The 25,975-nt window shown below is 39.0% G+C and overlaps 1 protein-coding gene across 3 annotated transcripts in view; it reads left to right on the plus strand.

The window, feature by feature from the left end:
• The window catches only part of LOC130273684 (dynein axonemal heavy chain 5-like), a 334,039-nt gene that overhangs the window by 184,031 nt on the left and 124,033 nt on the right, over positions 1–25,975 (plus strand). For all 3 annotated transcript variants that reach the window (XM_056520899.1, XM_056520897.1, XM_056520898.1), the window contains exons 49-55: positions 3,037–3,126; positions 3,318–3,554; positions 4,951–5,118; positions 16,851–17,057; positions 19,210–19,539; positions 21,062–21,268; positions 22,093–22,335. In XM_056520899.1, coding sequence (XP_056376874.1) covers positions 3,037–3,126; positions 3,318–3,554; positions 4,951–5,118; positions 16,851–17,057; positions 19,210–19,539; positions 21,062–21,268; positions 22,093–22,335 — 1,482 coding nt within the window. The remainder of the gene's footprint in view (positions 1–3,036; positions 3,127–3,317; positions 3,555–4,950; positions 5,119–16,850; positions 17,058–19,209; positions 19,540–21,061; positions 21,269–22,092; positions 22,336–25,975) is intronic.

Below are 25,975 nucleotides of genomic sequence, written 5' to 3' on the forward strand. Positions count from 1 at the left end.
CCACCTGAATGCATAGAATGTGTACAATTGTAGGGCAGATCTTAGGGATTAGTCTCAGTACAGAAGAATCTGAATATCTGAATAAGTATTGCCACCCTAAGGTTGTGTATGTGTTTGACTTGGGGGTGGAAAATGTAGGTTGTAATTGCTTTATTCCATTATTTAATTTAGCTCTTTACATCACCACCGCTCCTTTTTAATCAGCAGACGATCTTTAAGTGACTTGGGGCGCTAATGTAGATTATATATAAAAGACCAATTATTAGGTTAGTTATATTGATTTAGAGACTTCTTTGTCAGCTTGCTTGTAAAGAAAAAGAAAATTCCTTTGTGTGTCTGCTGGGTGAGGAAAATGTCTCCACTAATCTTCCTCAGTGGGATTTCAGTGGGAAAGGTCTGAAAATCCTCTTAATTTGAGAGATGCCTGGGAATAATTCTGCATAGGAGCACACAATGTAGTACACATTAAAAACACAGAAGAGATTATAAAAGCTAATGCTACTACAATATACAGTATGTCTCCTTTCCCACTTGGCATAGGGTCTGACGTACATGGAGCAAAGTTAATAGCTCTTTTATGTGCATATAATTATGAGCTTATAGTTGTATGTATTTTTGGCAGAAACATATTAAAATAAATAAAATAAACATAGCTTAAAAGGAATAGTATGCTCCATGTCATTGAACATATTGCTGCAAGTATAATACTGTCAGCTCCAAGTAGACAATTGGTAAAGTGAAAGGCCTCATCTCATTGAAACAAGACAAAACAAACTGGCATCAATGGCCATCTATGAGTGAAGCCTCCCTTGTGAACAATAAAAGTTGGCAGTTGGCATATACTTTAGTAAGGTTGCTAATCCCACATATACTCCTCTGTCCTTGTTTGTCTTCCCTGCCTCCCATTCACCCTTATTACATTTTTTTCCTTTTTCTTGATTTTAGTACTGATCTTATGGTATTATACCACGTATATTGAGCTAATTATGCATGATGTTTACATGACCTTGTCTTTTCACTCCCTCATGATAGAAATATAGATATACAATTTATTGAGAAGGAAAAACTAAAATATTGCATTAATATAAGTATTCAAATCCTTTACTCAGTTCTTAGTAGAAATGCCATTGACAGCAATTACAGCCTCCAGTCTACGAAACTATGATGCAACAGGGGTTACACACCTGAATGTTGTGTTTATCTGTCATTCTTCTGAAGAAACTAAAGGGGTACTCCGCTTGAAACATCTAATACCCTATCCAAAGGACAGGAGATAAGATGTTATATCCCGGGGCCAGCAATGGTGGCATCTGGAACATGAAAGCTTGCAGCTTCCACGTTCATGACATCATGTCACGCCCCCTCCATTCATGTCTATGGGAGGGGGTGTGATGGCTAGTACATAGCTGTCACGCCTCCTCCCATAGATGTGAATGAAGGGGGTTTGGCGGTGTGGTGGCGGAGTTTGCTCTGTGACGGGGTGCCTCAGCAGAGATCACAGGGGTCCCCAGCGCCGAGACCCCTGCGATCTAACATCTTATCCCCAACCCTTTGCATAGGGGTTAAGATCTTTTGAGCAAAGTACCCCTTTAAGATCATGAGAAATATGAGGCTCTGAAGCTGAATTTCAAGTGACATAGAGTCTGAATACTTCAAGGGTCTGAATACTTATATCCATGCAAAATGTTCGTTTTTTTCTTTATTAATAAGTTATCAGAAGTTTCTAAAAAAAAAAATTTCTAATTCTAAGTAAAAGCATCTGAAGTCTTTCCAGATGCATTGTACATACTGTATATTGGTCAATTTATAGTTCTTTCCTTGGCAAGATGTGCCATGTGCTACTACAGAAAGTGTCAGGATGCTGCTCGGCATCAGGGCTTTGCATTGATGCCTTCTGAGAGTGAAACTTGTATAGAAATGAGGAGGAATGAGTGTGTGGTGCCTAGGAAATTTGGTAGCTCTTTCAGGAGATCTCTTCATTTCCTGGTTAGTTAGACAAAGTTAGGCATTAGTGTTTTGCTCCGTTCATTTCGATGTCTGTTCGGCTATTTTTTTTGCTTTTTTGTGCCTAACAGACCCTGAATAGGTTGGAGCACAATGGACCTTGCTGGGTCCTGAGGAAACCGATTGACTTTGAATGGGCCTGTCGGGTTTCCGTCAGGTGCTCGTTATTTTAGCGGAGAAAAAAATTACTGCTTGCAGTAATTTTTTTTTCTGTTAAAGTCCCGTAATTTAGAAAGACTCAGCGATAAAGCTCCTAACAGTGGAAGACAATGCTGATGTGAACGAAGCTAAAGCATGACAGACCCTACACAGCAGCAGATTAGCAGGTATCCCTGAACTAGAAGTACTAGAAAGTGCCAGGATGACTAGTCAAAGAGGCGGAGGTAAAGGATTCAGAGCGGAGAGTCATTGTGGACCCCAGGCCACGCCTCTTTGACACTTCAAACATGAAAAAAGGTGTTTTTTTTATAAGAATTAAAGCCACAGACAGCACATACATATAACTGTATCTATGCAATCCTTTCATTAGGTACTCTATGACCATGTTATCCTTTACCATACCATTTTGCCGGTGACCAATGTGCTTTATGTATACTTTATATAGCATAACAAAAAGTCACAGTATTATGGATGTGTAAAAATAATATAATTAAAAAATGTTATGCAGTATATAGATATATAAAAATGTAAAATAAATATAATATTTGACTGCTGCATTCACTATAACACACTGTAAAGAATATGCTCTATCCATACAGAATTTTTGTGCAATGAATGTGGCTCATTAATATATAGGAATCCAGTAAGAGGTAACCCAACACCTAAGAGGGAGCCGGGCATTTATGACTTTTTATGCCATTTTTACCTTAGTAAACAAGGCCTGCAATGTACAGTGTTTTTGCGCCATGTCCATGTCTATTCTCACCTGCTACTTTTTTAAATTTTAATTCAGTATAGTAATAGAAAAGTAAGCAGAACTGAATTGTTTGAAACAACTGAATTAACAGTTGCTGTCATATTTGTTTCCAATAGGATTTAATAAATTTTGTCTTCACCGCTGTGTCTCCAAAGATGCCGATATTGGAATGCATGTACATTCGGCAAGCTATTGACCTGCTTCAGGTAAGAATGCTTCTAGAAGACGTCCATATAGAAATACTCTTATCACAAAATACAATGTTTTCTTTTTTATTGAATGTGCATGCAATTTTTTTAATATACTTTTAACGCACATTAGTTCTTTATAATGTTCCTTTTTTCCTTTCCCGTCTTGTGTTGTTTTATTCTAATTTTGTATTGAACCTGATTTCCAGGGTCTCCTGTCTGACAAGGAGGAGAAACAGCCCAGTCAAGAACATTTAGCTCGGCTCTTTGTGTTTGCCGTGATGTGGTCAGTGGGAGCCTTGTTGGAACTTGAGGATCGCATGAAGATGGAAATATTCATGCGGGATCATTCTGCTCCGCTTGAGCTTCCTGCAGTTAAAGGGGATGAAACTATTTTTGAGTTTGTCATTAATGAAAGCGGACAGTGGCAGCATTGGTCCAAAAAGGTTTGTGATTTCTAAATAAGAAGTTATTCAAAGTCTAGAGATTGCCCAAACAGTTGGTGGACTTTAATGAATCTCATATTATTTGGCATATTGCTTTTTAACCCTTAGAACTATTGTCAATGAGAAAGGGGCAGGTGCCTGCATCTGTGGGCAGAAAATCTTTTTTTTTTTTTTTTTTTTTTTTAAGGTGTTTTCTGGTTTAGAAAACACATTCTCAAACACCCTGTTCAGGAATTATGTGACTTTCTACTTTGGAGGACCATCTGTAAATTACATGGAAAACGCAATCATTTAGAAAAGGACAGATTAACGCTTTATTTTCCCTGTGGTGGCAGTGTGGGAAAATGGACCAAATTATTCCAAGTTCCTTTATGTATTACAGTGGATCACAGAGGGCCCAGCATCTGAATAATAACAATAACTCCACCCCATCTCTCTTTATATTTTATGACTTGAATAAAGGGTTTTTATTATTAAATAATATGGCATTGTATGTGTAAACAGGGAATATATAGTTCAAAGGGCTAGATATAATTGAAAATGTTTTCCACTAACAGCACCCAATAGGTTAACATAATTGAAAAGAACAGTCTGTTCCAGAATTCTTTTGCATGAGAGACGTGACCAGTTCCATTGGACACCATTGACCTACAATGGGGTCTGTTGGTTCCACTGACTGGACAAGGAACATAGCACTGCATGCAGCTAAATGTTTGCAGCCCATGTGAAGGAATCTGCATCAGAGGCCAAGAAAAGAATGTAATCTCTGCTGTTTTATAGAGCAATATTTTGAGGAATCCAGTGATATAAGCATAAATGCTATTTTTAACTGAAACTATAATCAGAATTAAAACAAACCCCATTACTCTTGTGAACACCAGCCATCCCAACACATGAATCACACATGACATTAACACTATTAGCTCATCATTTAAGAACTATTCATGTAAAAATGATAGGGGGTTTATTGGAAATTCTGCAAATATTATGTCTAATGCTTCAACATAATTCATAGTTTCAGGCTCCAAAAAAAGTGATTTCTTTATAAGGTGGGTCTTATGAGATTTTTTTTTTACAAGGCAGTTTGTTACAAGAATCTGGTTCAGCACTGAACTGTACTGTGCTACTTAGTAAACTGGAGATGGGAAGGTAGACCTTCTACTTCTTCCTGGAATTAACAAGAACCCATTAAAGAAGGACCTGTTGTCTGGTGTTTGATGACAGCATCCTCTATGGGATATAGATAACTATACATATAAACTAATATATGCCTCAGTAGTGTCCAGCCTGACAAACAAAAAGAAAGATCTCAGTAATGCAAAAAGTCTTATTTAACAATATATGACTCTTATTTATTCAGAAAAATGTTTTTGCTTGTATGTCTTGCTATATACAGGTTCCTGAATATGTGTATCCAAAAGACTCCATACCAGAATATGCCTCAATTCTTGTTCCCAATGTTGATAACGTCCGGACAGATTTCCTCATGCATACTATTATGAAGCAAGGAAAAGCAGTTTTACTGATTGGGGAACAGGGCACAGCAAAGACCGTCATGATCAAGGTAGACTACAATATAACTTTTCTTTCAATTTAGTATGTCATGTTTTTACATCCATTTTTCTTCTATGTGTTCTTCTTTATTATACATCATATTGAGCAGGTTTTCATGTTATGTGTGTGCCAAATGCTTTATGACATACTTATAGCAAAATATGTGTCAACTGCTGCTTACTGGGACTCTACTCCAATATCCCTTTATTTTTTAGTTCCTAGCACTGCCTTTTGGATTTACATGTATTTCTGCTAATTGTGTATGCTCAGGCAAACTAGCGTCAGTGCACCACGCCCTTTACCTGGCCGGGCCCTCAGGCGAATTTTGAATGGTCCGGCCGGTAAGTCCGCCCAGGATTTAAAGTTGTATTTAGTCATTTAGTTTACATTGAAATCTGCAGCATAAAATCCTGTGCATCAAATCTTCGCAGGATACTCTCAAGCATGTTTTCTAGTAGTGGTCTTTTAAAACATTGGGGGAGATTTATCAAAACCTGTGCAAAGGAAAAGTTGCTCAGTTGCCCATAGCAACCAATCCGATTGCTTCTCTCATTTTGCAGAGACCTTGTTAAAAATTAAAGAAGCGATCTGATTTGTGGCTATGGGTAACTGGGCAACTTTTCCTCTGGACAGGTTTTGATAAATCTCCCCCATTGATTCTGTTAGGTCTCCATAGAGCAATTCTGCACTAGCACTTTTTTTCCATGAATATGTTCAGGTTGTGCCATGATGGGTCATAGCCATTAGCTCTGAAGAGTTTCCTCAAAAATACATTATGTAAAACCATCAAGATTTGTAAATGAAAAGTATCTCTGGTAGGCCCAGTTAGTAGATGACCTCCAAATCATTGGTCCCTTTTTTACTTTAGCCTAGTACAGTTTGCATCTAAATGTCATGTTTCCAGCATTGCTCAGCACTGGGCATGAATTTTGGGTAATGCTATAATGAAAAGCCTAGTACTTGAGGAACTGGCAGAAATAAAAAAAAGACAGGCAGTGTTCTGCAGAGTAACCCTCTACTTTTCCCTTTCTCTTGTTCTCTGCTTTGTTCTGTGTCACATCATAGTGATTAAGATATACACATTGGACCAGCAAAGGCACATTATATATTTTCAAATGATAGACCTCTGCCAGGCTTTGTGGCTGTGTTAGAGAGATGTGGAAATGCTGAGCTACAGCTGAATACTGCTTGTTCGTAACTTGCTAACCTTGTCCCTAGCTGCTTGTTCACAAATAAGACGTGTTTTTATTCTATACATTCAGCTGTATATGTATAATAAGTAAAATAACAAACCCATGGTAAATAGATTATCTGTCTGTCAATCTATTTCTACCTCTGTCATCAGGGCCGGACTGCCCATGTGACAGGTCGGGCAAATGCCAGATGGACTAATATGCTAAATGGGCCATTCTTCTGGCTCTTCCCCTGCACTTCACAGCCAACAATCTGGTTCCTCTTGGCTGTAAAAAGCTGTGTAGTGTAAAGTGCAGGGGACGAGCTGGCCGTCAGACTATAGCCCTCTCTACGAGTCCCCATCAGTTCTAGAAGAAAATGAAGCAGCTGCAATCTCAGGGTAATATGACTTAAGCAGCTTTTTAGGCACGAAGGGGCCCAGGAAAGGAGTGACGGTCAGAAGAGCATTTTAATTTAAAACCGGGGGCTTAATACAAAGGGGAGGGGCTTAGCAAAAGGGGCTGAACTTACAAAGCCCCATTGAAAATGCAGGCAAAGCTGTGATGGGAAGGAATCTTAGGTATCGGGACTCTGTGGGGTCCTGCTAGCTCCTACTTGCAGTGGAGAGGACTGTCACCAGTTTTTATCCAGTAAAGCTGCTCATACCATGTTATAGGCCAATAATAAATTATTGCCTGTGTCCAGGGGGTGCAGTCCAAAGACCTTTTATTCTGTCATGCAGCATATGCAAATTATTATCAAGTAGCCATTAGCCCTTTGCCTATGGATATGCTTCAGCAGGCATCACTTACAAGCAAAGAGCTTGCTATGTCACTGCCTCAGCTTCAGGGCATCACTGCACCTGTATTTGATGGCCTCGAACGTAGTTTGAAGAGGATCGGTGCAAAACACCTTCCAGGATTTTTATGCTGGTACAGAATACCTATCTTGGCCAAAAGCTGAGTGAGAAGCTTCCGTGCCAGGATGATCCCTGGTGTCCAGTGTATGAGTGGCACATGCGGTATATGTCCATTATGTGAGTGGTACGTGTAGTATATGTCCAGTATGTGAGTGGCACACAATTGCGGTATATGTCCAGTATGTGAGTGGCACGTGTGGTATATGTCCAGTATGTGAGTGGCACATGCGATGTGTGTCCAGTGACTGAATAGAGTATGTTTACAGTGTGAGTATTGGTACTCTGAATAATATGTATTTCCCAGTGATCTGCCAATATATATTACCTACAATATGCTGCTGCTATAAAACCTTTACAGTAGTCCCTTAATATAAATCTATTATTTGTGCTGATCCTATTGTGAGGTAGATCGTGATCATAGATAGAAGAAGCCACAGAAGCCACAGCCAAATTTCCAGCAGTTTACTTAAAGGGGTACTCCGGTGGAATTATTATTATTTTTTTTTTTTAAATCAACTGGCGCCAGAAAGTTAAACAGATTAGCAAATTACTTCTATTAAAAATTAATAATCCTTCTAGTACTTATTAGCGACTGTATACTACCGAGGAACTTCTTTTGAGATTTCTATTCTGTCAGTCCACAGTGCTCTCTGCTGACATCTCTGTCCATTTTAGGAACTGTCCAGAGCAGCATGTTTGCTATGGGGATTTTATCCTGCTCTGGACAGTTTCTGGCATGGACAGAGGTGTCAGCAGAGAGCACTGGGGTTGTGACAGAAAATAAATCCCAAAAGAAAAGAATTTCCTCTGTAGTATACATTAGCTGATAAGTACTAGAAGGATTAAGAATTTTGAATAGAAGTAATTTACAAATCTGTTTAATTTTCTGACACCAGTAGATTTAAAAAAAAAATGTTTTCCACTGGAGTAACCCTTTAAAGCCTGTCAGCAGCCACAGGCCATCTTACAGCCCCAGGCAATATTCAGGCTTTTGTAAATGGTGGTCTACATTCTGCTGATGCACTTGCAGGGTGATGTTGCAGTGATGTTGCATGCATGTCTGACAGGCTGTAGGGGAGTTGACAGGAATTTGTCAGGAATGTCAAACTTCTGTAAAGGGCATTCTCTACTAAAATTACTAATAAAATTACTATTGCATTTATAATGTTTCTCTACAAGAAAAAAAATTTACTTAGACAAAATTCACAACAATGGCCCTTATTTATCAATCTGTCTGAGACAGAAACTGGAGTGATTTTCCCAAGCAACCAATCACAGCTCATGCTTTATATCTTAACCCCTTAAGGACTCAGCCCATTTTGACCTTAAGGACTCAGACAATTTAATTTTTACATTTTCATTTTTTCCTCCTCGCCTTCTAAAAATCATAACTCTTTTATATTTTCATCCACAGACTAGTATGAGGGCTTGTTTTTTGCGCGACCAGTTGTCCTTTGTAATGACATCACTCATTATATCATAAAATGTATGGCGCAACCAAAAAACACTATTTTTGTGGGGAAATTAAAACGAAAAACGCAATTTTGCTAATTTTGGAAGGTTTTGTTTTCACGCCGTACAATTTATGGTAAAAATGACATGTGTTCTTTATTCTGAGGGTCAATACGATTAAAATGATACCCATTATTATATACTTTTATATTATTGTTGCGCTTAAACAAAATCACAAACTTTTTAACCAAATTAGTACGTTTATAATCCCTTTATTTTGATGACCTCTAACTTTTTTATTTTTCCGTATAAGTGGCGGTATGGGGGCTCATTTTTTGCGCCATGATCTGTACTTTTTTTTGATACCACATTTGCATATAAAAAACTTTTAATACATTTTTTATAATTTTTTTTTTAATAAAATGTATTAAAAAAGTAGGAATTTTGGACTTTTTTTTTTTTTTTGTTCGCGCCGTTCACCGTACGGGATCATTAACATTTTATTTTAATAGTTCGGACATTTACGCACACGGCGATGCCAAATATGTCTATAAAAAATGTTTTTTACGCTTTTGGGGGTAAAATAGGAAAAAACGGACGTTTTACTTTTTTATTGGGGGAGGGGATTTTTCACTTTTTTTTTACTTTTACATTTTTTTACATTTTTTTTTACACTTGAATAGTCCCCATAGGGGACTATCCATAGCAATACCATGATTGCTAATACTGATCTGTTCTATGTATAGGACATAGAACAGATCAGTATTATCGGTCATCTCCTGCTCTGGTCTGCTCGATCACAGACCAGAGCGGGAGCCACACGGAGGAAGGAGAGGGGACCTCCGTGCGGCGTTATGAATGATCGGATCCCCGCAGCAGCGCTGCAGGCGATCCGATCGTTCATTTAAATCGCGAACTGCTGCAGATGCCGGGATCTGTATTGATCCCGGCACCTGAGGGGTTAATGGCGGACGCCCGCGAGATCGCGGGCGTCGGCCATTGCCGGCGGGTCCCTGGCTGCGATCAGCAGCCGGGATCAGCCGCGCATGACACGGGCATCGCTCCGATGCCCGCGGTTATGCACAGGACGTAAATGTACGTCCTGGTGCGTTAAGTACCACCTCACCAGGACGTACATTTACGTCCTGCGTCCTTAAGGGGTTAAGGAGCTCTGGTAAAATGAAAGCTGAGCCGTGATTGGTTGCTTGGGAAAATCACTCCAGTTTCTGTGTCAGACAGATTGATAAATTAGGGCCAATATGTGAGACATCAGAACAGTTCTTCTAATACCAGACTATTTGTATTGCTATATACTGGCTCTCTGCCTCTTCTTTCTCTTTCCAGTGTTGACGTCTCGCAGTTTTTTGTAATTTTATTTCATATAATCCATTTATATGCGTGTTTACCACTATGCTATATAGGCTTTTTTATTTAAACTTTTACTGCTTTATATAAATAATTCGGACAAAAATAATCACTTATGTCATACAAAAAAAAATTTCTTTTTCAATTGAAGCATAACAATCGTAGAATAGAAAGGCTGATGCATCCCCCCCCATCCATCACTATCCTTTCTCTATTTTCTGTTCTCACAATGTCCCCGCTCCAATTTGTCAAAGAATTTGTCAAAGGGTTGTGTTAGAGAAAAGAAAGAGAGTAAAGAAAAATGTGCGACACAACACTCCTAATCCAACACAACCTAACTACAATAAACTACTTTTAATGTATTCCCCTCCTAGTCCTACCTGCCACCAGATCATGATACATCACCCAGACCGATGCCCACAACCCCTGAATGCATATATTACATAGGAGTAACCTTGAGATCGTAAACCTTTCTTTAAGCCTCATAATTCTGAAGATACTATCTGGTATCATCCATTATACTATGTTTCCCACCTGAAAGATGTGCCACCAGATCCTAATAACTTCTCCTTAGAGTACCCACCGGTACAAAAGGGTCCAAATAGCTTATACAGTGGGGCAAAAAAGTATTTAGTCGGCCACCAATTTTGCAAGTTCTCCCACTTAAAAAGATGAGAGAGGCCTGTAATTTTCATCATAGGTATACCTCAACTATGAGAGACAGAATTACATAAGTTGTCTGATTTTTTAATTTTTTAAGAATTTATTAGCAAATTATGGTGGAAAATAAGTATTTGATCATTAACAAAAGTTCATCTCATAGTTACATAGTTACATAGTTAGTACGGTCGAAAAAAGACATATGTCCATCAAGTTCAATCAGGGAATTAAGGGGTAGGGGTTTGGCTCGATATTGGGGAAGGGATGGGATTTTATAATTCTTCATAAGCATTGATGTAATTTTGTTCCATGAATGTATCTAATCCTGTTTTAAAGCTGTTAATTGTTCCTGCTGTGACCAGTTCCTGAGGTAGACTGTTCCATAAATTCACAGTCCTCACGGTAAAGAAGGCGTGTCGCCCCTTGAGACTAAACTTTTTCTTCTCCAGAAGGAGGGAGTGCCCCCTCGTCCTTTGGGGGGGTTTAACCTGGAACAGTTTTTCTCCATATTTTTTGTATGGGCCATTAATATATTCTTATATACGTTTATCATATCCCCCCTTAAACGTCTCTTCTCAAGACTAAACAATTGTAACTCCTTTAATCGCTCCTTTAATCGCTCAATACTTTGTTATATACCCTTTGTTGGCAATGACAGTGGTCAAACGTTTTCTGTAAGTCTTCACAAGGTTTTCACACACTGTTGCTGGTATTTTGGCCCATTCCTCCATGCAGATCTCCTCTAGAGCAGTGATGTTTTGGGGCTGTCGCTGGGCAACATAGACTTTCAACTCCCTCCAAAGGTTTTCTAGGGGACCTTGAAATGCTTCTTACGAAGCCACTCCTTTATTGGCCGGGCGGTGTGTTTGTGATCATTGTTATGCTGAAAGACCCAGCCACGTTTCATCTTCAATGCCCTTGCTGATGGATTTTCACTCAAAATCTCACGATATATGGCCCCATTTATTCTTTCCCTTACACGGGTCAGTCGTCCTGGTCCCTTAGCAGAAAACAGCCCCAAAGCATGATCTTTCCACCCCATGCTTCACAGTAGGTATGGTGTTCTTTGGATGCAACTCAGAATTCTTTCTCCTCCAAACACGACGAGTTGAGTTTTTACCAAAAGTTCTACTTTGGTTTCATCTGACCATATGACATTCTCCCAATCCTCTTCTAGATCATCCAAATGCTCTCTAGAAAACTTCAGATGGACCCGGACATGTACTGGCTTAAGAAGGGGGACACATTTGGCATGATTTGAGTACCTGGTGGTGTAGTGTGTTACTGATGGTAGCTTTTGTTACTTTGGTCCCAGCTCTCTGCAGATCATTCACTAGGGCCCCCCCATGTGGTTCTGGGATTTTTGCTCAGCGTTCATGTGATCATCTTGACACCACGAGGTGAGATCGTGCATGGAGCCCCAGAACGAGGGAGATTATCAGTGGTCTTGTATGTCTTCCATTTTCTAATAATTGCTCCCACAGTTGATTTCTTCACACCAAGCTGCTTGCCTATTGTAGATTCAGTCTTCCCAGCCTGGTGCAGGTCTACAATTTTGTTTCTGGTGTCCTTCAACAGCTCTTTGGTCTTGGCCATAGTGGAGTTTGGAGTGTGACTGTCTGAGGTTGAGGACAGCTGTCTTTTATACTGATAACAAGTTCAAACAGGTGCCATTAATACAGGTAACGAGTGGAGGACAGAGGAGACTCTTAAAGGGGTACTCCACTGGAATTTTTTTTTTTTTAAATCAACTGAAAGTTAAACAGATTTGTAAATTATATAGAAAAGAGCGTACTCAGCCCTCAGTCTCCCACCTGTTTAAACAGGTATGTGATGGAGGAATGGATTCACTAGACAATATTATAAAATATTTATTATAAATATAACCAATCCACAAACCGCAGGGCCCTACGGATGTGTAATGGAATTACAGTAAAATTATTATTTGCTCAATAATAACTTCTGCCCATATGTAATCATACAAATATTGAATTCAAACAGTACAAATGGTAAGCGATAATCTGCCAATAACAAGGAATAGTGATCTCATCTGTAAAAATAAAATATATCCTGAAAATATCCTGTGAAGGGTATACTAAAAGAAAAAATGAGTGTTCCATCAAAAAACGTCCAAATAATGTCCAAACAATGGACGTAATGTCCAAACAATGGACGTTTGGACGTTTTTTGATGAAACACTCATTGCTATAGCTGTGACAGAAACAAGGGACTTTTTATCTCCATCTAGCGGCACGGACTACAAGACCCAGTATCATTTTCTAATTCTGTCTACAAACCTCCGCGAATCTGCATCATTTGCATTATATACATCATTGAAACCACCCTTGGAGTCCCTATCTACTTGCCTGTATATGGCTCACACCGGCTCTAGAGGTCAGCTGACTGAAATCTGCTGACCCGTGACATCACACGCCACCGGGGATTACCGAGGAACGCGCTGTGAGCAGCGGCTGCATCGAGGCACGTTACCTCTGCAGCCTCCAGCGTACGAACTGAACCTTCAGACACCGGGACCCCGAATCATAAGGGTGGTGAGTGGCACACAGTGCCGAGAACTTCTTCCTTTTTAGAATTAACAGTGGAGACGACTATATGCCTTATTGTACCAAAAAATATACAGTATAATATTATTGCCGCACAGGAGAAACATTATATGCTTCTTAAAGGATTGAAAACTGTTATAAATTTACCCTTGGATATAAATTGCCTGTGGAACTGTTACAAGCCATTTGTGGAACTGATACAAAATATCCAGAGATTTGTCACATTATTGTTTTTTATTATAGGACGGATTTTACATCATTTGTGAAAATTTCCTCTTTTTTGCAAGCTATTTTTTCTTTTAGGATACCCTTCACAGGATGTTTTTAGGATATATTTTATTTTTACAGATGAGATCATTATTACTTGTTATTAGCAGATTATAGCATGCCCAGACAGCCAAATTTTTTAGGATATATTTTATTTTTACAGATGAGATCATTATTCCTTGTTATTAGCAGATTATCGCATGCCCAGACAGCCAAATTTTGGAGACCACTATTACAGTGGTGCCCAAACAGTAGCCCTCCAGATGTTGCCAAACTACAACTCTCAGCATGCCTAGACTGCCCAGGGATGCTGGGAGTTGTAGTTCTGTAATATCTGTCCCTTCAGATTTTGCAATTTTCATGACATTTTTGAAAATTGCTGCTCTAATTTGAAGCCCTCTAATTTTTTCAAAAAGCAAAAATGTGTCCATTTTATGATGCCAACATAAAGTGAACATATTGTATTTGTGAATAAAAATAAAATGTATTTGGAATATCCATTTCCTTACAAGTAGAGAGCTTCAAAGTTAGAAAAATGCAAAATTTTCAAAATTTTCATGAAATGAGGGGATTTTTCACCAAAAAAGGATGCAAGTAACGCCGAAAATTTACCACCAAAATAAAGTAGAATATGTCACGAAAAAACAATCTCAGAATCAGAATATTCGGTAAAAACTTTTTCGAGTTATTAATTCGTAAAGCGACGGTGGTCAGAATTGCGAAAAAGGGCTCAGTCCTTAAGGTGAAAAAGGGCTGCGTCCTTAAGGGGTTAATGGCACAGGGCGTACTTGTACACCCTGTGCCCGCTCCCTGTATATAATGCGGGGTCACCCCGTGACAGCCGGGACCCTGGGCTAATAGCGTGCACCACCAATCGTTGTGCCGCGCGCTATTAACCATTTAGACGTTACATTCAAAGTTGATCACCGCGTCTGATAGCTCAGTCGGGCTGATCGGGACCATCACGGTGAAATCGCAATGTCTTGATCAGCTAGAACGCGAGCGGAGGTCCCCTTACCTGTCTCCGTCGCGTCCGATCGGCGATTGATTGCTCAAAGCCTGAAATCCAGGCTTGAGCAATTGACCGCCGATAACACTGATCTTTGTCATGTCAGTGCACGACAATAAGGGGGGGGGGGGGGGGGCGCTATTACACTGCAAAAAAAAAGTGTGAATTTTTTTTAATAAAGATCATTTAACCCCTTGCCTAATAAAAGTAAGAATCACCCCCCTTTTCCCATTTAAGAAAAAAAAAAATTTGTGTAAATAAAAATAAACATATGTGGAAATGTCCGAACTATAAAAATATATCGTTAATTAAATTGCACGGTCAATGGCGTACGCGCAAAAAAATTCCAAAGTCCAAAATAGCGTATTTTTGATCACTTTTTATATCATGAAAAAATGAATAAAAAGTGATCACAAAGAACAATCAATATAAAAATGTTACTAATAAAAACTTCAGATCATGGCACAAAAATTTGCGCTCATACCGGCCCGTACGCAGAAAAATAAAAAAGTTATAGGGGTCAGAAGATGACAATTTAAAAATTATAAATTTTCCTGCATGTGTTTATGATTTTTTTTTTAGAAGTACAACAAAATCAAACCTATATAAGTAGAGTATCATTTTAACCATATGGACCTACAGAATAAAGATAAGATGTCATTTTTACTGAAAAATGCACTGTGTAGAAACGGAAGCCCCCAAAATTTACAAAATTGAATTTTGTCTTCAACTTTGTCACACTATGAATTTTTTTCCCGCTTCACCGTGGATATGTTGGTAAAATGACTGATGTCACTGCAAAGTAGAATTGGTGGCGCAATAAATAAGCCATAATATGGAATTTTAGGTGCAAAATTTAAAGCGGTATGATTTTTAGAAGGGGATGAGGAAAAAATTTAAAGGCAAAAACGGAAAAACCCTGCATCCTTAAGGGGTTAAAAATCATACAATGTGATTTTATGGATATTTTTTCTCATTATGTCTCTCATAGTTGAGGTATATCTATGATGAAAATTACAGGCCCCTCTCATCTTTTTAAGTGGGAGAACTTGCACAATTGGTGGCTGACTATGAACGTTTTTGCCCCACTGTGCCTATATGTTTGTGTGTCTCATTTAATAGTTACCTCATTGCCAGAATCCTATGTGTATAATGACCTTCATGCTTGATAAGTATGCACATATGGTTTGGACATATCCACATCTTAGTCAGTTGTGTATGCTTATGCTAAAGGGACCCTTATCTTCATATAAAGGGGGCTGGTCTCCCAAGCACTAGCTTATTACCGTATATGCTTCAATAATACTGCATGTGGCCTTTTTATATTTTCTGTTTTATTTTATTTATTTTTAATTGATAGCATTTATTATAATTTTTTTTTTTGTATACATGCTATATAGTGCTTAACCCTTTGGCCTCACTGACACAGCAACACTATTTATGCAGTAAATGCACTAGTATTCTCCCAATTGGCAATTTGCTGGGTTGTAGAATATAGACTAGATCCTTGCTGGTGAACTGACATGTTACCATTATATGTGAATGCTGTACTGGTTTATTTATTTATTTGGTGGTAATTTGGGTATTTATGGTTGTTTATGTATGTCTATATTATGGAATATTTTTTACTTGTTCTGCACTTTTTATTACTGCGTCACTTTATACAACTATGCAGTTGTTCCATTTGTTATTTCTTGCATATAAAAGGAATGAAAAGTAAATAGAAAAAAATGTCCTTGCAGCTACAGCAAAATTCTCAAGAATGCTACATGATATAGAACAAGACTTATATCAATGATATAGAGCAAGACATTTGTGATTTACAGTATAAGAAATAAATATACAGTATTGGGATTTTTGCCCTGAGATCACAGGTATCATTTCATAAGGACCGCATCAGTTTGGTATCACATTTAACAATAACAACGCCTACTGATCTTTAGAAGCAAGAGTTTCACTTGAAGCAAACTGCTGTTGTCTGATCCTGGCACATAAAGCACTTCTGGATGCTTTCCTTGGTTTTGTGTTAATCCAAAAATATATCTTAAAGCCATCTGGCACAAATCTGTGTGTGAAGAAATAGACTCCAGTTAAGTAAACCTGTTCTATTGCGTGGGCCAGCTGTCACCGTTCTTTTTGCTGGGGGCCATCCCAAGGCTTAATAAGGGGGTGACATTATTAAGTCACAGCTGCAGGCCTGAAATGACTTTATATTAGCATTTTGAGTTGATAGAAAGGAACTGAAGCAAATACTATGCAAGCAATGTTCATAACCACTATTGGGTGGTCTTCACTGTACTGAGTTTTAATCTTTTGTCTATATTCTTTTTAAGGGCTACACAAGCAAATATGACCCAGAATTTCACGCCACCAAGTCTCTGAACTTCTCCTCTGCCACTCTTCCCAACATGTTTCAGAGGAGCATTGAAAGTTACATAGATAAAAGAATGGGCACTACGTATGGGCCTCCAGCGGGGAAGAAAATGACAGTATTTATTGATGATATCAATATGCCTGTGATTAATGAATGGGGTGATCAGGTAATAAATCCATATATATAATATATGCATAAAAAATGGTAGTAGATCTTAGACCATTATGTTTTGATAACTTCATTGCTTGCCAATACCTTGCTAGTTGGTGTTTGACTTAGCAGCCTTTAGTTATTATAGAGTAGCCTGTAAATATGCATATTAATTATGAAGAATAGGACCTATTGCAAGAAAGGTGGGCTTGATACAAATTGCTCACAAAAGCCTATCTATAATTATATGGAAATTAAGGGAGAAACACGATGAGTGCCAGGATGTGATTCATCAAGTAGTGAATCCAATTTTAGCCATATTAATATTATTATTATAGTTTGTGAATTCTATACTTTTTACTACTTTTAGGGTCTATTCACACGTACAGTATTCTGTGCAGATTTGATGCGCAGGATTTCAAGCTGTGTTCAGTTTACATTGAAATCTGCAGCAGAAAATCCTGCGCATTAAATCTGCGCGTCAAATCTGCACAGAATAATGTACGTGTGAATAGACCATTAAAGGGGTACTCCCACCCTAGACATGTTATCCCCTATCCAAAGGATAGGGGGTAAGATGTCTGATCGCATTATTGCATGCGGCACCCACCTGGTTTTTCACCGGAACCGCTGGAGGGTCTGAGCAACGGAAACGGAAGTCCGTGACATCTGGACACCGCCCCCGTGTGACGTCACGCCCGTCCCCTCAATGCAAGTCTATGGGAGGGGGCGTCATGCCCCCTCCCATAGACTTGCATTGAGGGGACGGGCGTGATGTCTCAGGGGGCGGATTCCTGACGTTACGCCCACGATCAGACATCTTATCCCCTATCCTTTGGATAAGGGATAAGATGTCTATGGTGGGAGTACCCCTTTAAAGTTACTGGAAACTGTTCTTGAATAAGAACTTACAATGTTGCAGTATATTAGTCACAATTACCCTGGTTGAAGAAATAAACATGCAAACCATTTCCCTGATGCACACAGCACAGTTGTTGCACTTCTGTTGGGATAAGTTGGTTCTCTTGGCGTCTATTTTAGTAAATACTTCCTAATGAAAATAACAATTTTGAAGTTTATTTTTTTTATCCCTCCTTGGAATTATTGATGAAATTGACAACTAGGTTTTAATCTAAGCTGCTTGTGTCATTTTGTACACTTTGACATGGAGAATGGTAACACCCAGTTGTCAATGTATTTATAAAGTTCTTGGAGAAATAACAAAGGAAAAGTACAACACAGAGTTCTAAGAAAATATGCTTCAAAATTGTTGTCTTATACGGGAATGTAAGGATTTATTAAAACAAACCTGTCAGGAGAGTTGCGTAATCCTCTGTACTGATGCTACCATTTCGTGGATAGATTGTATATAAAATACTTTTCTAAACTTAAAGGGGTACTCTGGTGGAAACATTTTTTTTTTAAATGAACTGGTTCCAGAAAGTTAAACAGATTTGTAAATTACTTCAATTAAAAAATCTTAATCCTTCCAGTATTGATCAGCTGCTGTATGCTACAGAGGAAGCTCTTTTCTTTTTTAATTTATTTTCTGTCTGACCACATTGCTCTCTGCTGCCACCTCTGTCCATGTCAGGAACTGTCCAGAGCAGGAGCAATTCCCCATAGCAAACCAATCCTGCTCTGGCGGTTCCTGACATGGACAGATGTGTCAGCAGAGAGCACTGTGGTCAGACAGAAAAGAAATTCAAATAGAAAATAACTTTGTGGAGCATACAGCAGCTGTTAAGTACTGGAAGGATTAAGATTTTTAAATAGAAGTCATTTACCAATCTGTTTAACTTTATGGCACCAGTTGATTAAAAAAAATATTTAGTTTTTAAGTTTTTAGAAAAGTATTTTATATACAATCTATTCACAAAATGGTACCATCAGTATATGCTTCAATCCCTGGCTGTCTATGCATACAAATGTACGGTTCTCTCGGCGGGTCAGGAATCTGAGTGCAATGCTTATAACGCACGATTGCAGTGGCGCTCAGGAGTGAGACCTGGTGCAATCAACAACTGCCAAAAGTTGTTTGAAATAACAGAAACGCTTTAATAATACTCAATGCACATTGTACCATAAACATTTAATAACTGGAAGCATGGGAACCTATAACACTTAACAGACTGTCATTTTTCTATGTGTTCCTGCTGGAATTATAGATCACTAATGAAATCGTAAGGCAGCTGATGGAACAAAAAGGGTTTTACAACCTGGAAAAACCTGGAGAATTCACCAGCATAGTTGACATCCAGTTTGTGGCGGCCATGATTCACCCAGGAGGTGGTCGAAATGACATCCCTCAAAGATTGAAACGTCAGTTCACAGTGTTTAATTGCACTCTCCCATCCAACTCATCTATTGATAAGATATTCCGGACAGTGGCTCAGGGCTACTTCTGTGAGCAAAGAGGATTCCCTCTTGAAGTGTGCAACCTGGCTTCTGAACTGGTACCTACAACTCGCAAAGTGTGGCAGGCTACTAAAATAAAGGTAACCATTCCAATCTCCTTGCTCCAAAGAATTTGTAGTAGTAGATATTTTTGCAGCGGACACTTGATAATTCTTAGAGATGTAAGGGTACTTTTAGATAGACTGACTGCTGCCTTTTAGACAGCTGAATCATTTGTGTGGCTCTTTACTCACATGGTTGTTGGCCGCACGTTCTGTTTATACAGGGAAATTTGTGGCCAGCTAGCAATTTTCGGTGATCACCCAAAGAATGGCCAATGGGGTATTTTACATGGGACAATGCGACTTATAATCATCCCATGTATAAAGCCTTTAATTGGCACAAATTTATTTTGTGCCACAATAGATTTATATGATGACTTACAATAGGGCTCAGTAAGGCTCAATTACTTCTCACTGGACATATGTTCATAAAATAATTTTAATTTAGCTTTTATAGGCACTATAAGGGAAGATTTATCAAAACTTGTGCAGAGGAAAAGTTAACCAGTTACTCATGGCAAGCAATCGGATAACTTTTTTCATTTTTCTGCACAGGTTTTGATAAATCTCCCCCCCCCCCCCCTATTTTCTTTCTATTTTTTGACATAGAAAGATATAAGATGTCATAATTACTCAGGTCACTACTTGAGTCACTGTGTTGGTGATGCTGACTGTGCGCACATACCGTATTTTACATTGTGCAGTCATTCATGTAATAGTTTTATTTTTACTTTCATAAGGACTATTTTCATGTAGTCTCCCCCTGGATAAATACATACATGTATAATGTAATTTTCACACTTTGAAGCAGCCTAATAATCTTTTCAGGAAGCCACCACTTTGGTTGGCCACAGGGTTAGGGATTCAGTCTATAATACTTAATAACTAGCCACATGAATTATAACTTCTAATAGTAGATAGAGCATATGTATCTATTTAACCCCTCTTACATATATTTTAAATATATTTTTCTTCAGATATCCTTACCATAATAATTTACGTTCACTATTTAAAGGGGTTATCCTGGTAAAAACGTTTTTTATATATCAACTGGCTCCAGAAATTTAAACAGATTGGTAAATTACTTCTATTAAAAAATCTTAATCCTTTCAGTACTTATGAGCTGCTGAAGTTCAGTTGTTCTTTTCTGTCTAAGTGCTCTCTGATGACACATGTCTCGGGAGCTGTCCAGAGTAGAAGCAAATTCCCATAGCAAACCTCTTCTACTCTGTGCAGTTCCTGAGACAAGCAGAGATGTCAGCAGAGAGCACTGTTTCCAGACAGATAAGAACAACTCAACTTCAGTAGCTGATAATTATTGGAAGGATTAAGATTTTTTAATACAAGTAATTTACAAATCTGTTTAACTTTCTGGAGCCAGTTGACCTAAAAAATAGCTTTTTCCTGGAATACCCCTTTAACAAAATGAACACACCTTTTGGCATCTTATACAAGAAAAGTTAGTGTTCACCTAACTCGATAGATTGATGTCTTCTTGCAATACATATTGCTAATTATGGATAATTGTTCTTATAAGAGCTCATCTTTATTTCTTCTGCAGATGCTGCCTACCCCAGCGAAATTTCATTACATCTTTAACTTGCGAGATCTGAGTCGTATTTGGCAGGGGATATTAACAGTAACATCTGACATCTGTCGCAATACTGACGTCTTGGTAGCGCTATTCCAGCATGAGTGCACACGTGTCATAGCAGACAGGTTTGTTGACCAGAAAGACAAGGAATGGTTTGAGAACATGAAGCTGAAGGTAATTATTTTTGATTTATCTAGTTCTTTGCGGTATAACCTTGGTGTGTCTTTCTCTGCCACAGGATTCCTACAAGATGTTCATGTTCTGTAGATAGGACTCTGGATGGGCATCATTTTGGCACAATTTGCTCCCTTATTTTCCAAAAAAAAGAGTGCTCTGAATACATCATGCTCAATAGGAGCGCTAAATCAGGCCTTTAAAATTCACAGATCATACAAAAAGATAGGAACTTATGTACATGCTGTATGATTTTTCTTTTTGTGTTCCTTTTCTTGCATTGCTACATAACAATAATTATATAACTATAACTTTATTCTGAATGTATATTATGGCATTTAGCTCAACCCACCTTGGATACTGCTGCTCATGTGAATTGTAAAGTTATTTCTTCTTTATAGATAGTCATCACTAGTTATTGGAAGTACTTGTTTTTGTCTGCCCTTAGTTAAATGGCAAAGTGCAGGGTTTAGTGATACATCATTTTATTTTATTTTTTGTTTGCTATATTTTTTATTTTGTGTTTTGTTTCTATTACTCATAAACAAAGACACAACTTGATGCTTCAGAGTCTCAGTGCAAGATATTCCCCGATTTTCCCATCGCCAGCACCATTTAAAGGCTACATATCACATTGTATATGAACTATATGCACAATACAATGAAGTGTGTATTTGTATAGCAAGATAGCTGTGCTATCATTGTGCCCCTCTCTTCTTGAGTACCAGTGTAGACAATGGATCACTCAGGCATTATGGGCCCATTTGGGATTGCTACTGTACCTTGGTGTGCGGCATGAAATTGTTCATTTTATTATCTTACAGATTGCAACAGAGGATCATGGAGAAGAGTTAATGCAAGGCATGACAAAGGAGTCTTATTTTGTTGACTTTTTACGTGATGCTCCAGAAGCAACAGGAGATGAACCAGATGATGCTGATCTGGAGGCACCTAAAATCTATGAACCTATTCCTTCATTTGAACAGCTTTCAGACAGGCTCAATCTATTCATGCAGCAGTACAATGAAACAGTCAGGGGAGCCAGAATGGATTTAGTGTTTTTCAAGGTAAATAGATGACAGCACTTGTAAATAATTTATGTAACAGTCACAAGTACGGCTCTATATAGTGGAGATGTGAAAGTCTTCAAACATGCATATAATTCTTGGAAACCAGCAGAAACATACTGTATCTTATCTTGAAGCAATCTTGGTGAATGTACAGGTATAGGATGTTACAGCTTAAAAAGGATCTGTCAGCTCTCCTGACATGTCTGTTTTAGAAAATTCAAGTAGAGAAAACAGACATGGTTGCACCTCTACATTTTGTATTTTGATCTACTTGCTTCTCAGCATAAATTTAAAGGTTGTTAGTATACATTTTGATCAAAAGGTACAAGCCCACTCGCCACGTCAAGGCCACCTATCTAGTGTGGGTCCCTAACGTCCCTAGCATAAAATGGCATAGCACTGGCGGTGACCACCACTGCCGTGACACCAGTGCCCACAGGGGGAACGACCCACTGGCAGAGTGGCTCCAATACCACTCAAACCAGTCCATGGGCCACACCTCCCCACAGACACGGTGCCACAGCAGCAATGGACGCTGCACAGCACCACACCAGTGTGAACAAGGTGCAAAAGCTCACTTACCATGTGCTCCCAGTCAGACTTGGAGGCTGCCAGAAATTAAAGGGCCCTGTGTAGCTACCTGCTACTTTATATAGGGTTGGAAACTTCATAATGTTACAAGAAAAATAGAGAAAAACCGGCAACTCACCATGTTCAATTCTTCCAACTTCTTTATTGAAGTGAATACTCACATAAAATACCTTAGGGAGGGGACATATGCAGGGGGGATACCACAGACGACAAGCTCCGTTTCGTACTTAGTTAGTATTTCATCCGGCCATGGCAGCTGTCACGCCCCCTCCTGTAGGCTTGCATTGAAGGGCGGAGCGTGACGTCACACGGGGGTGGAGGCGTGACGTCACACGCCGCCGGTCGGGTAGTTGCCAGTATTCAGACCCAGAGCAAACACGCTCCGGGGACTGATTACAAACGGGGTGCCCCGTGCAAGATTCCGGGGGTCCCCAGCGGCGGGATTCCCGTGATCAGGCATCTTATCTCCCATCCTTTGGATAGGGGATAAGATGTCTAAGCACCGAAGTACCTCTTTAATGTGCATAAAGAAGCCAAGGAAAGATGGAAAAATCTCCAAAAGGCATCAAATTACAGATTAGACATTCTTATACTATGTCAACAAAAGTTAGATTTTATTTCCATCATTTACACTTTCAAAATAACAGAAAACTAAAAAATGCCATCTCCAAAAGTTTGGGCACCCTGCAGAATTTATAGCATGCACTGCCCCCTTTGCAAAGCTGAGACCTGCGCATGGATTGTTCTCAGTCATCATCTGGGAAGACCAGATGATGTCAATCTCAAAGGTTTTAAATGCCCAGACTCATCTGACCTTGCCCCAACAATCAGCATCATGGGTTCTTCTAAGCAGTTGTCTAGAAATCTGAAACTGAAAATAGTTGACACTCACAAAGCTGGAGAAGGCTATAAGAAGATAGCAATACATTTTCAGATGTCAATACCCTCTGTTCGGAATGTAATTAAGAAATGGCAGTCATCAGGAACAGTGGAAGTTAAAGCAAAATCTGGAAGACCAAGAAAAATATCAGACAGAACAGCTCGCAGGTTTGTGAGAAAAACAATTCAAAACCCACGTTTGACTGCACAATCCCTCCAGAAAGATCTGTCAGACACTGGAGTTGTGGTATACTATTCCACTATATAGAGATACTTGTACAAATATGGTCTTCATGGAAGAGTCATCAGAAGAAAACCTCTTCTACGTTCTCACCACAAAAATCTGCATTTGAACTTTGCAAATTAACATATAGACAAGCTTGATGCATTTTGGAAACAAGTTCTGTGGACCGATGAGGTTAAAATTGAACTTTTTGGTCGGAATGAGCAAAGGTATGTTTGGAGAAGAAGGGGAACAGAATTTAATGAAAATAACCTCTGTCCAACTGTTAAGCATCGGGGTGGATCAATCATTCTTTGGGGTTGTATTGCAGCCAGTGGCACAGGGAACATCTCACGAGTAGAAGGAAAAAATGGATTCAATAAAATTTCAGTAAATTTTGGATGCTAATTTGATGTCATCTGTGAAAAAGCTGAAGTTAGAGAGGATGGCTTCTACAAATGGATAATGATCCTAAGCACACCTCAAAAGCCACGGGGGATTACGTCAAGAGGAGTAAACTGAAGGTTTTTCCATGGCCTTCACAATCTCCTGACCTCAACATAATTGAAAATCTATGGATAGACCTTAAAAGAGCAGTGTGTGACTGACAGCCCAGAAATCTCAAAGAACTGGAAGACTTTTGTAAGGAAGAATGGGCAAAGATACCTCAAACAAGAATTGAAAGCCTCTTGGCTGGCTACAAAAAGTGTTTACAAGCTGTGATACTTGCCAAAGGTTGCAGTACAGGATATTAACTCTACAGGGTGCCCAAACTTTTGCAGATGCCATTTTTTTGTTTTCTGTTATTTTGAAAGTGTAAATGATGGAAATAAAACCTAACTTTTGTTGACATATTATAAGAATGTCTAATCTGTAATTTGATGCCTTTTGGAGATTTTTCCATCTTTCCTTGGCTTCTTTATGCACATTAATACACATTTTTACCTGGGGTGCCCAAACTTTTGATCCCCACTGTATGCTGCAGGATAGGCCTTCTGTTACATCCAGTTGCACCATCCTGTTTTTCTTAATACAATTTGTAGATGATTTTAACACTTTTAAAGGGGTTATCCAGCAGAAAAAACATTTAAAATATATATATTTCCAGGCTGCCTGCATTTTTTTACCTACCATAGTCACCTGGTGCCTCCAGTATTGCTGCTCCTGGCCTCCATTGCAATCTTTTTCCTGGTGCCTGGGGTTGATGCATCACAGTGCAGCTCAGCAAATCAGTGGTCTCCCAGTGTCCCACTTAAGACAATAATTGGCTGAGCTGTAACATTTTGTATTGAGCCCCAGCCCTGGTCTTCTTCCTGGTTCTGGGGCCCAATACGTAACTTTGCGCTCAGACAATCACTGGCTGATGCAGTGATTCACTGGGCTGCAGTGAGATGTGTGAGAGGTAGGTAAAGGTTTAACAAATCTTATTCATATGCTGTGAAAAAATAATCACGCATAAATTGACAAACCTGGGGGGTGGTTGCTATCTTTGTCTTTGTTAATCCCAGACTATGAAAAGTTGCACAATTTTTGTGCAGGCCTCTGTTTTGCACAAAAAAATGTGTAGGCCACACTTGGTGTCAAATTATTCAGCCCCTTAGGCTATGTTCGCACACTGTTTACAGCTCAAAAAAGTGGGCAGCCCTTTATGTAGAAGGCAAAGATAGCCTTTAAATGGCTGAATAATAAATCTTAAAATATGTCACACAAGTGGCAACTCAGAATTTTGTATGTTCATTTTTACTATTATGTGAAAAGAGTTGTCACTTTGGGCTCTAGCTCCTTACATTATAACACTGCAGCCCTTTTTCCAGTCATATGTGGATTGAGATACAGCTACCTATATTTAGATCATCACAGAACTCTTCAGCTCTCCCATAGAGCTTTATGGAGGGGGCATGGTGGTCTCCTCTTTGGGGGGGAGTCGTGACGCGCTCCTGTGCT

The sequence above is a fragment of the Hyla sarda genome, chromosome 5 (assembly GCF_029499605.1).
Source record: "Hyla sarda isolate aHylSar1 chromosome 5, aHylSar1.hap1, whole genome shotgun sequence".
Taxonomy (NCBI): domain Eukaryota; kingdom Metazoa; phylum Chordata; class Amphibia; order Anura; family Hylidae; genus Hyla; species Hyla sarda.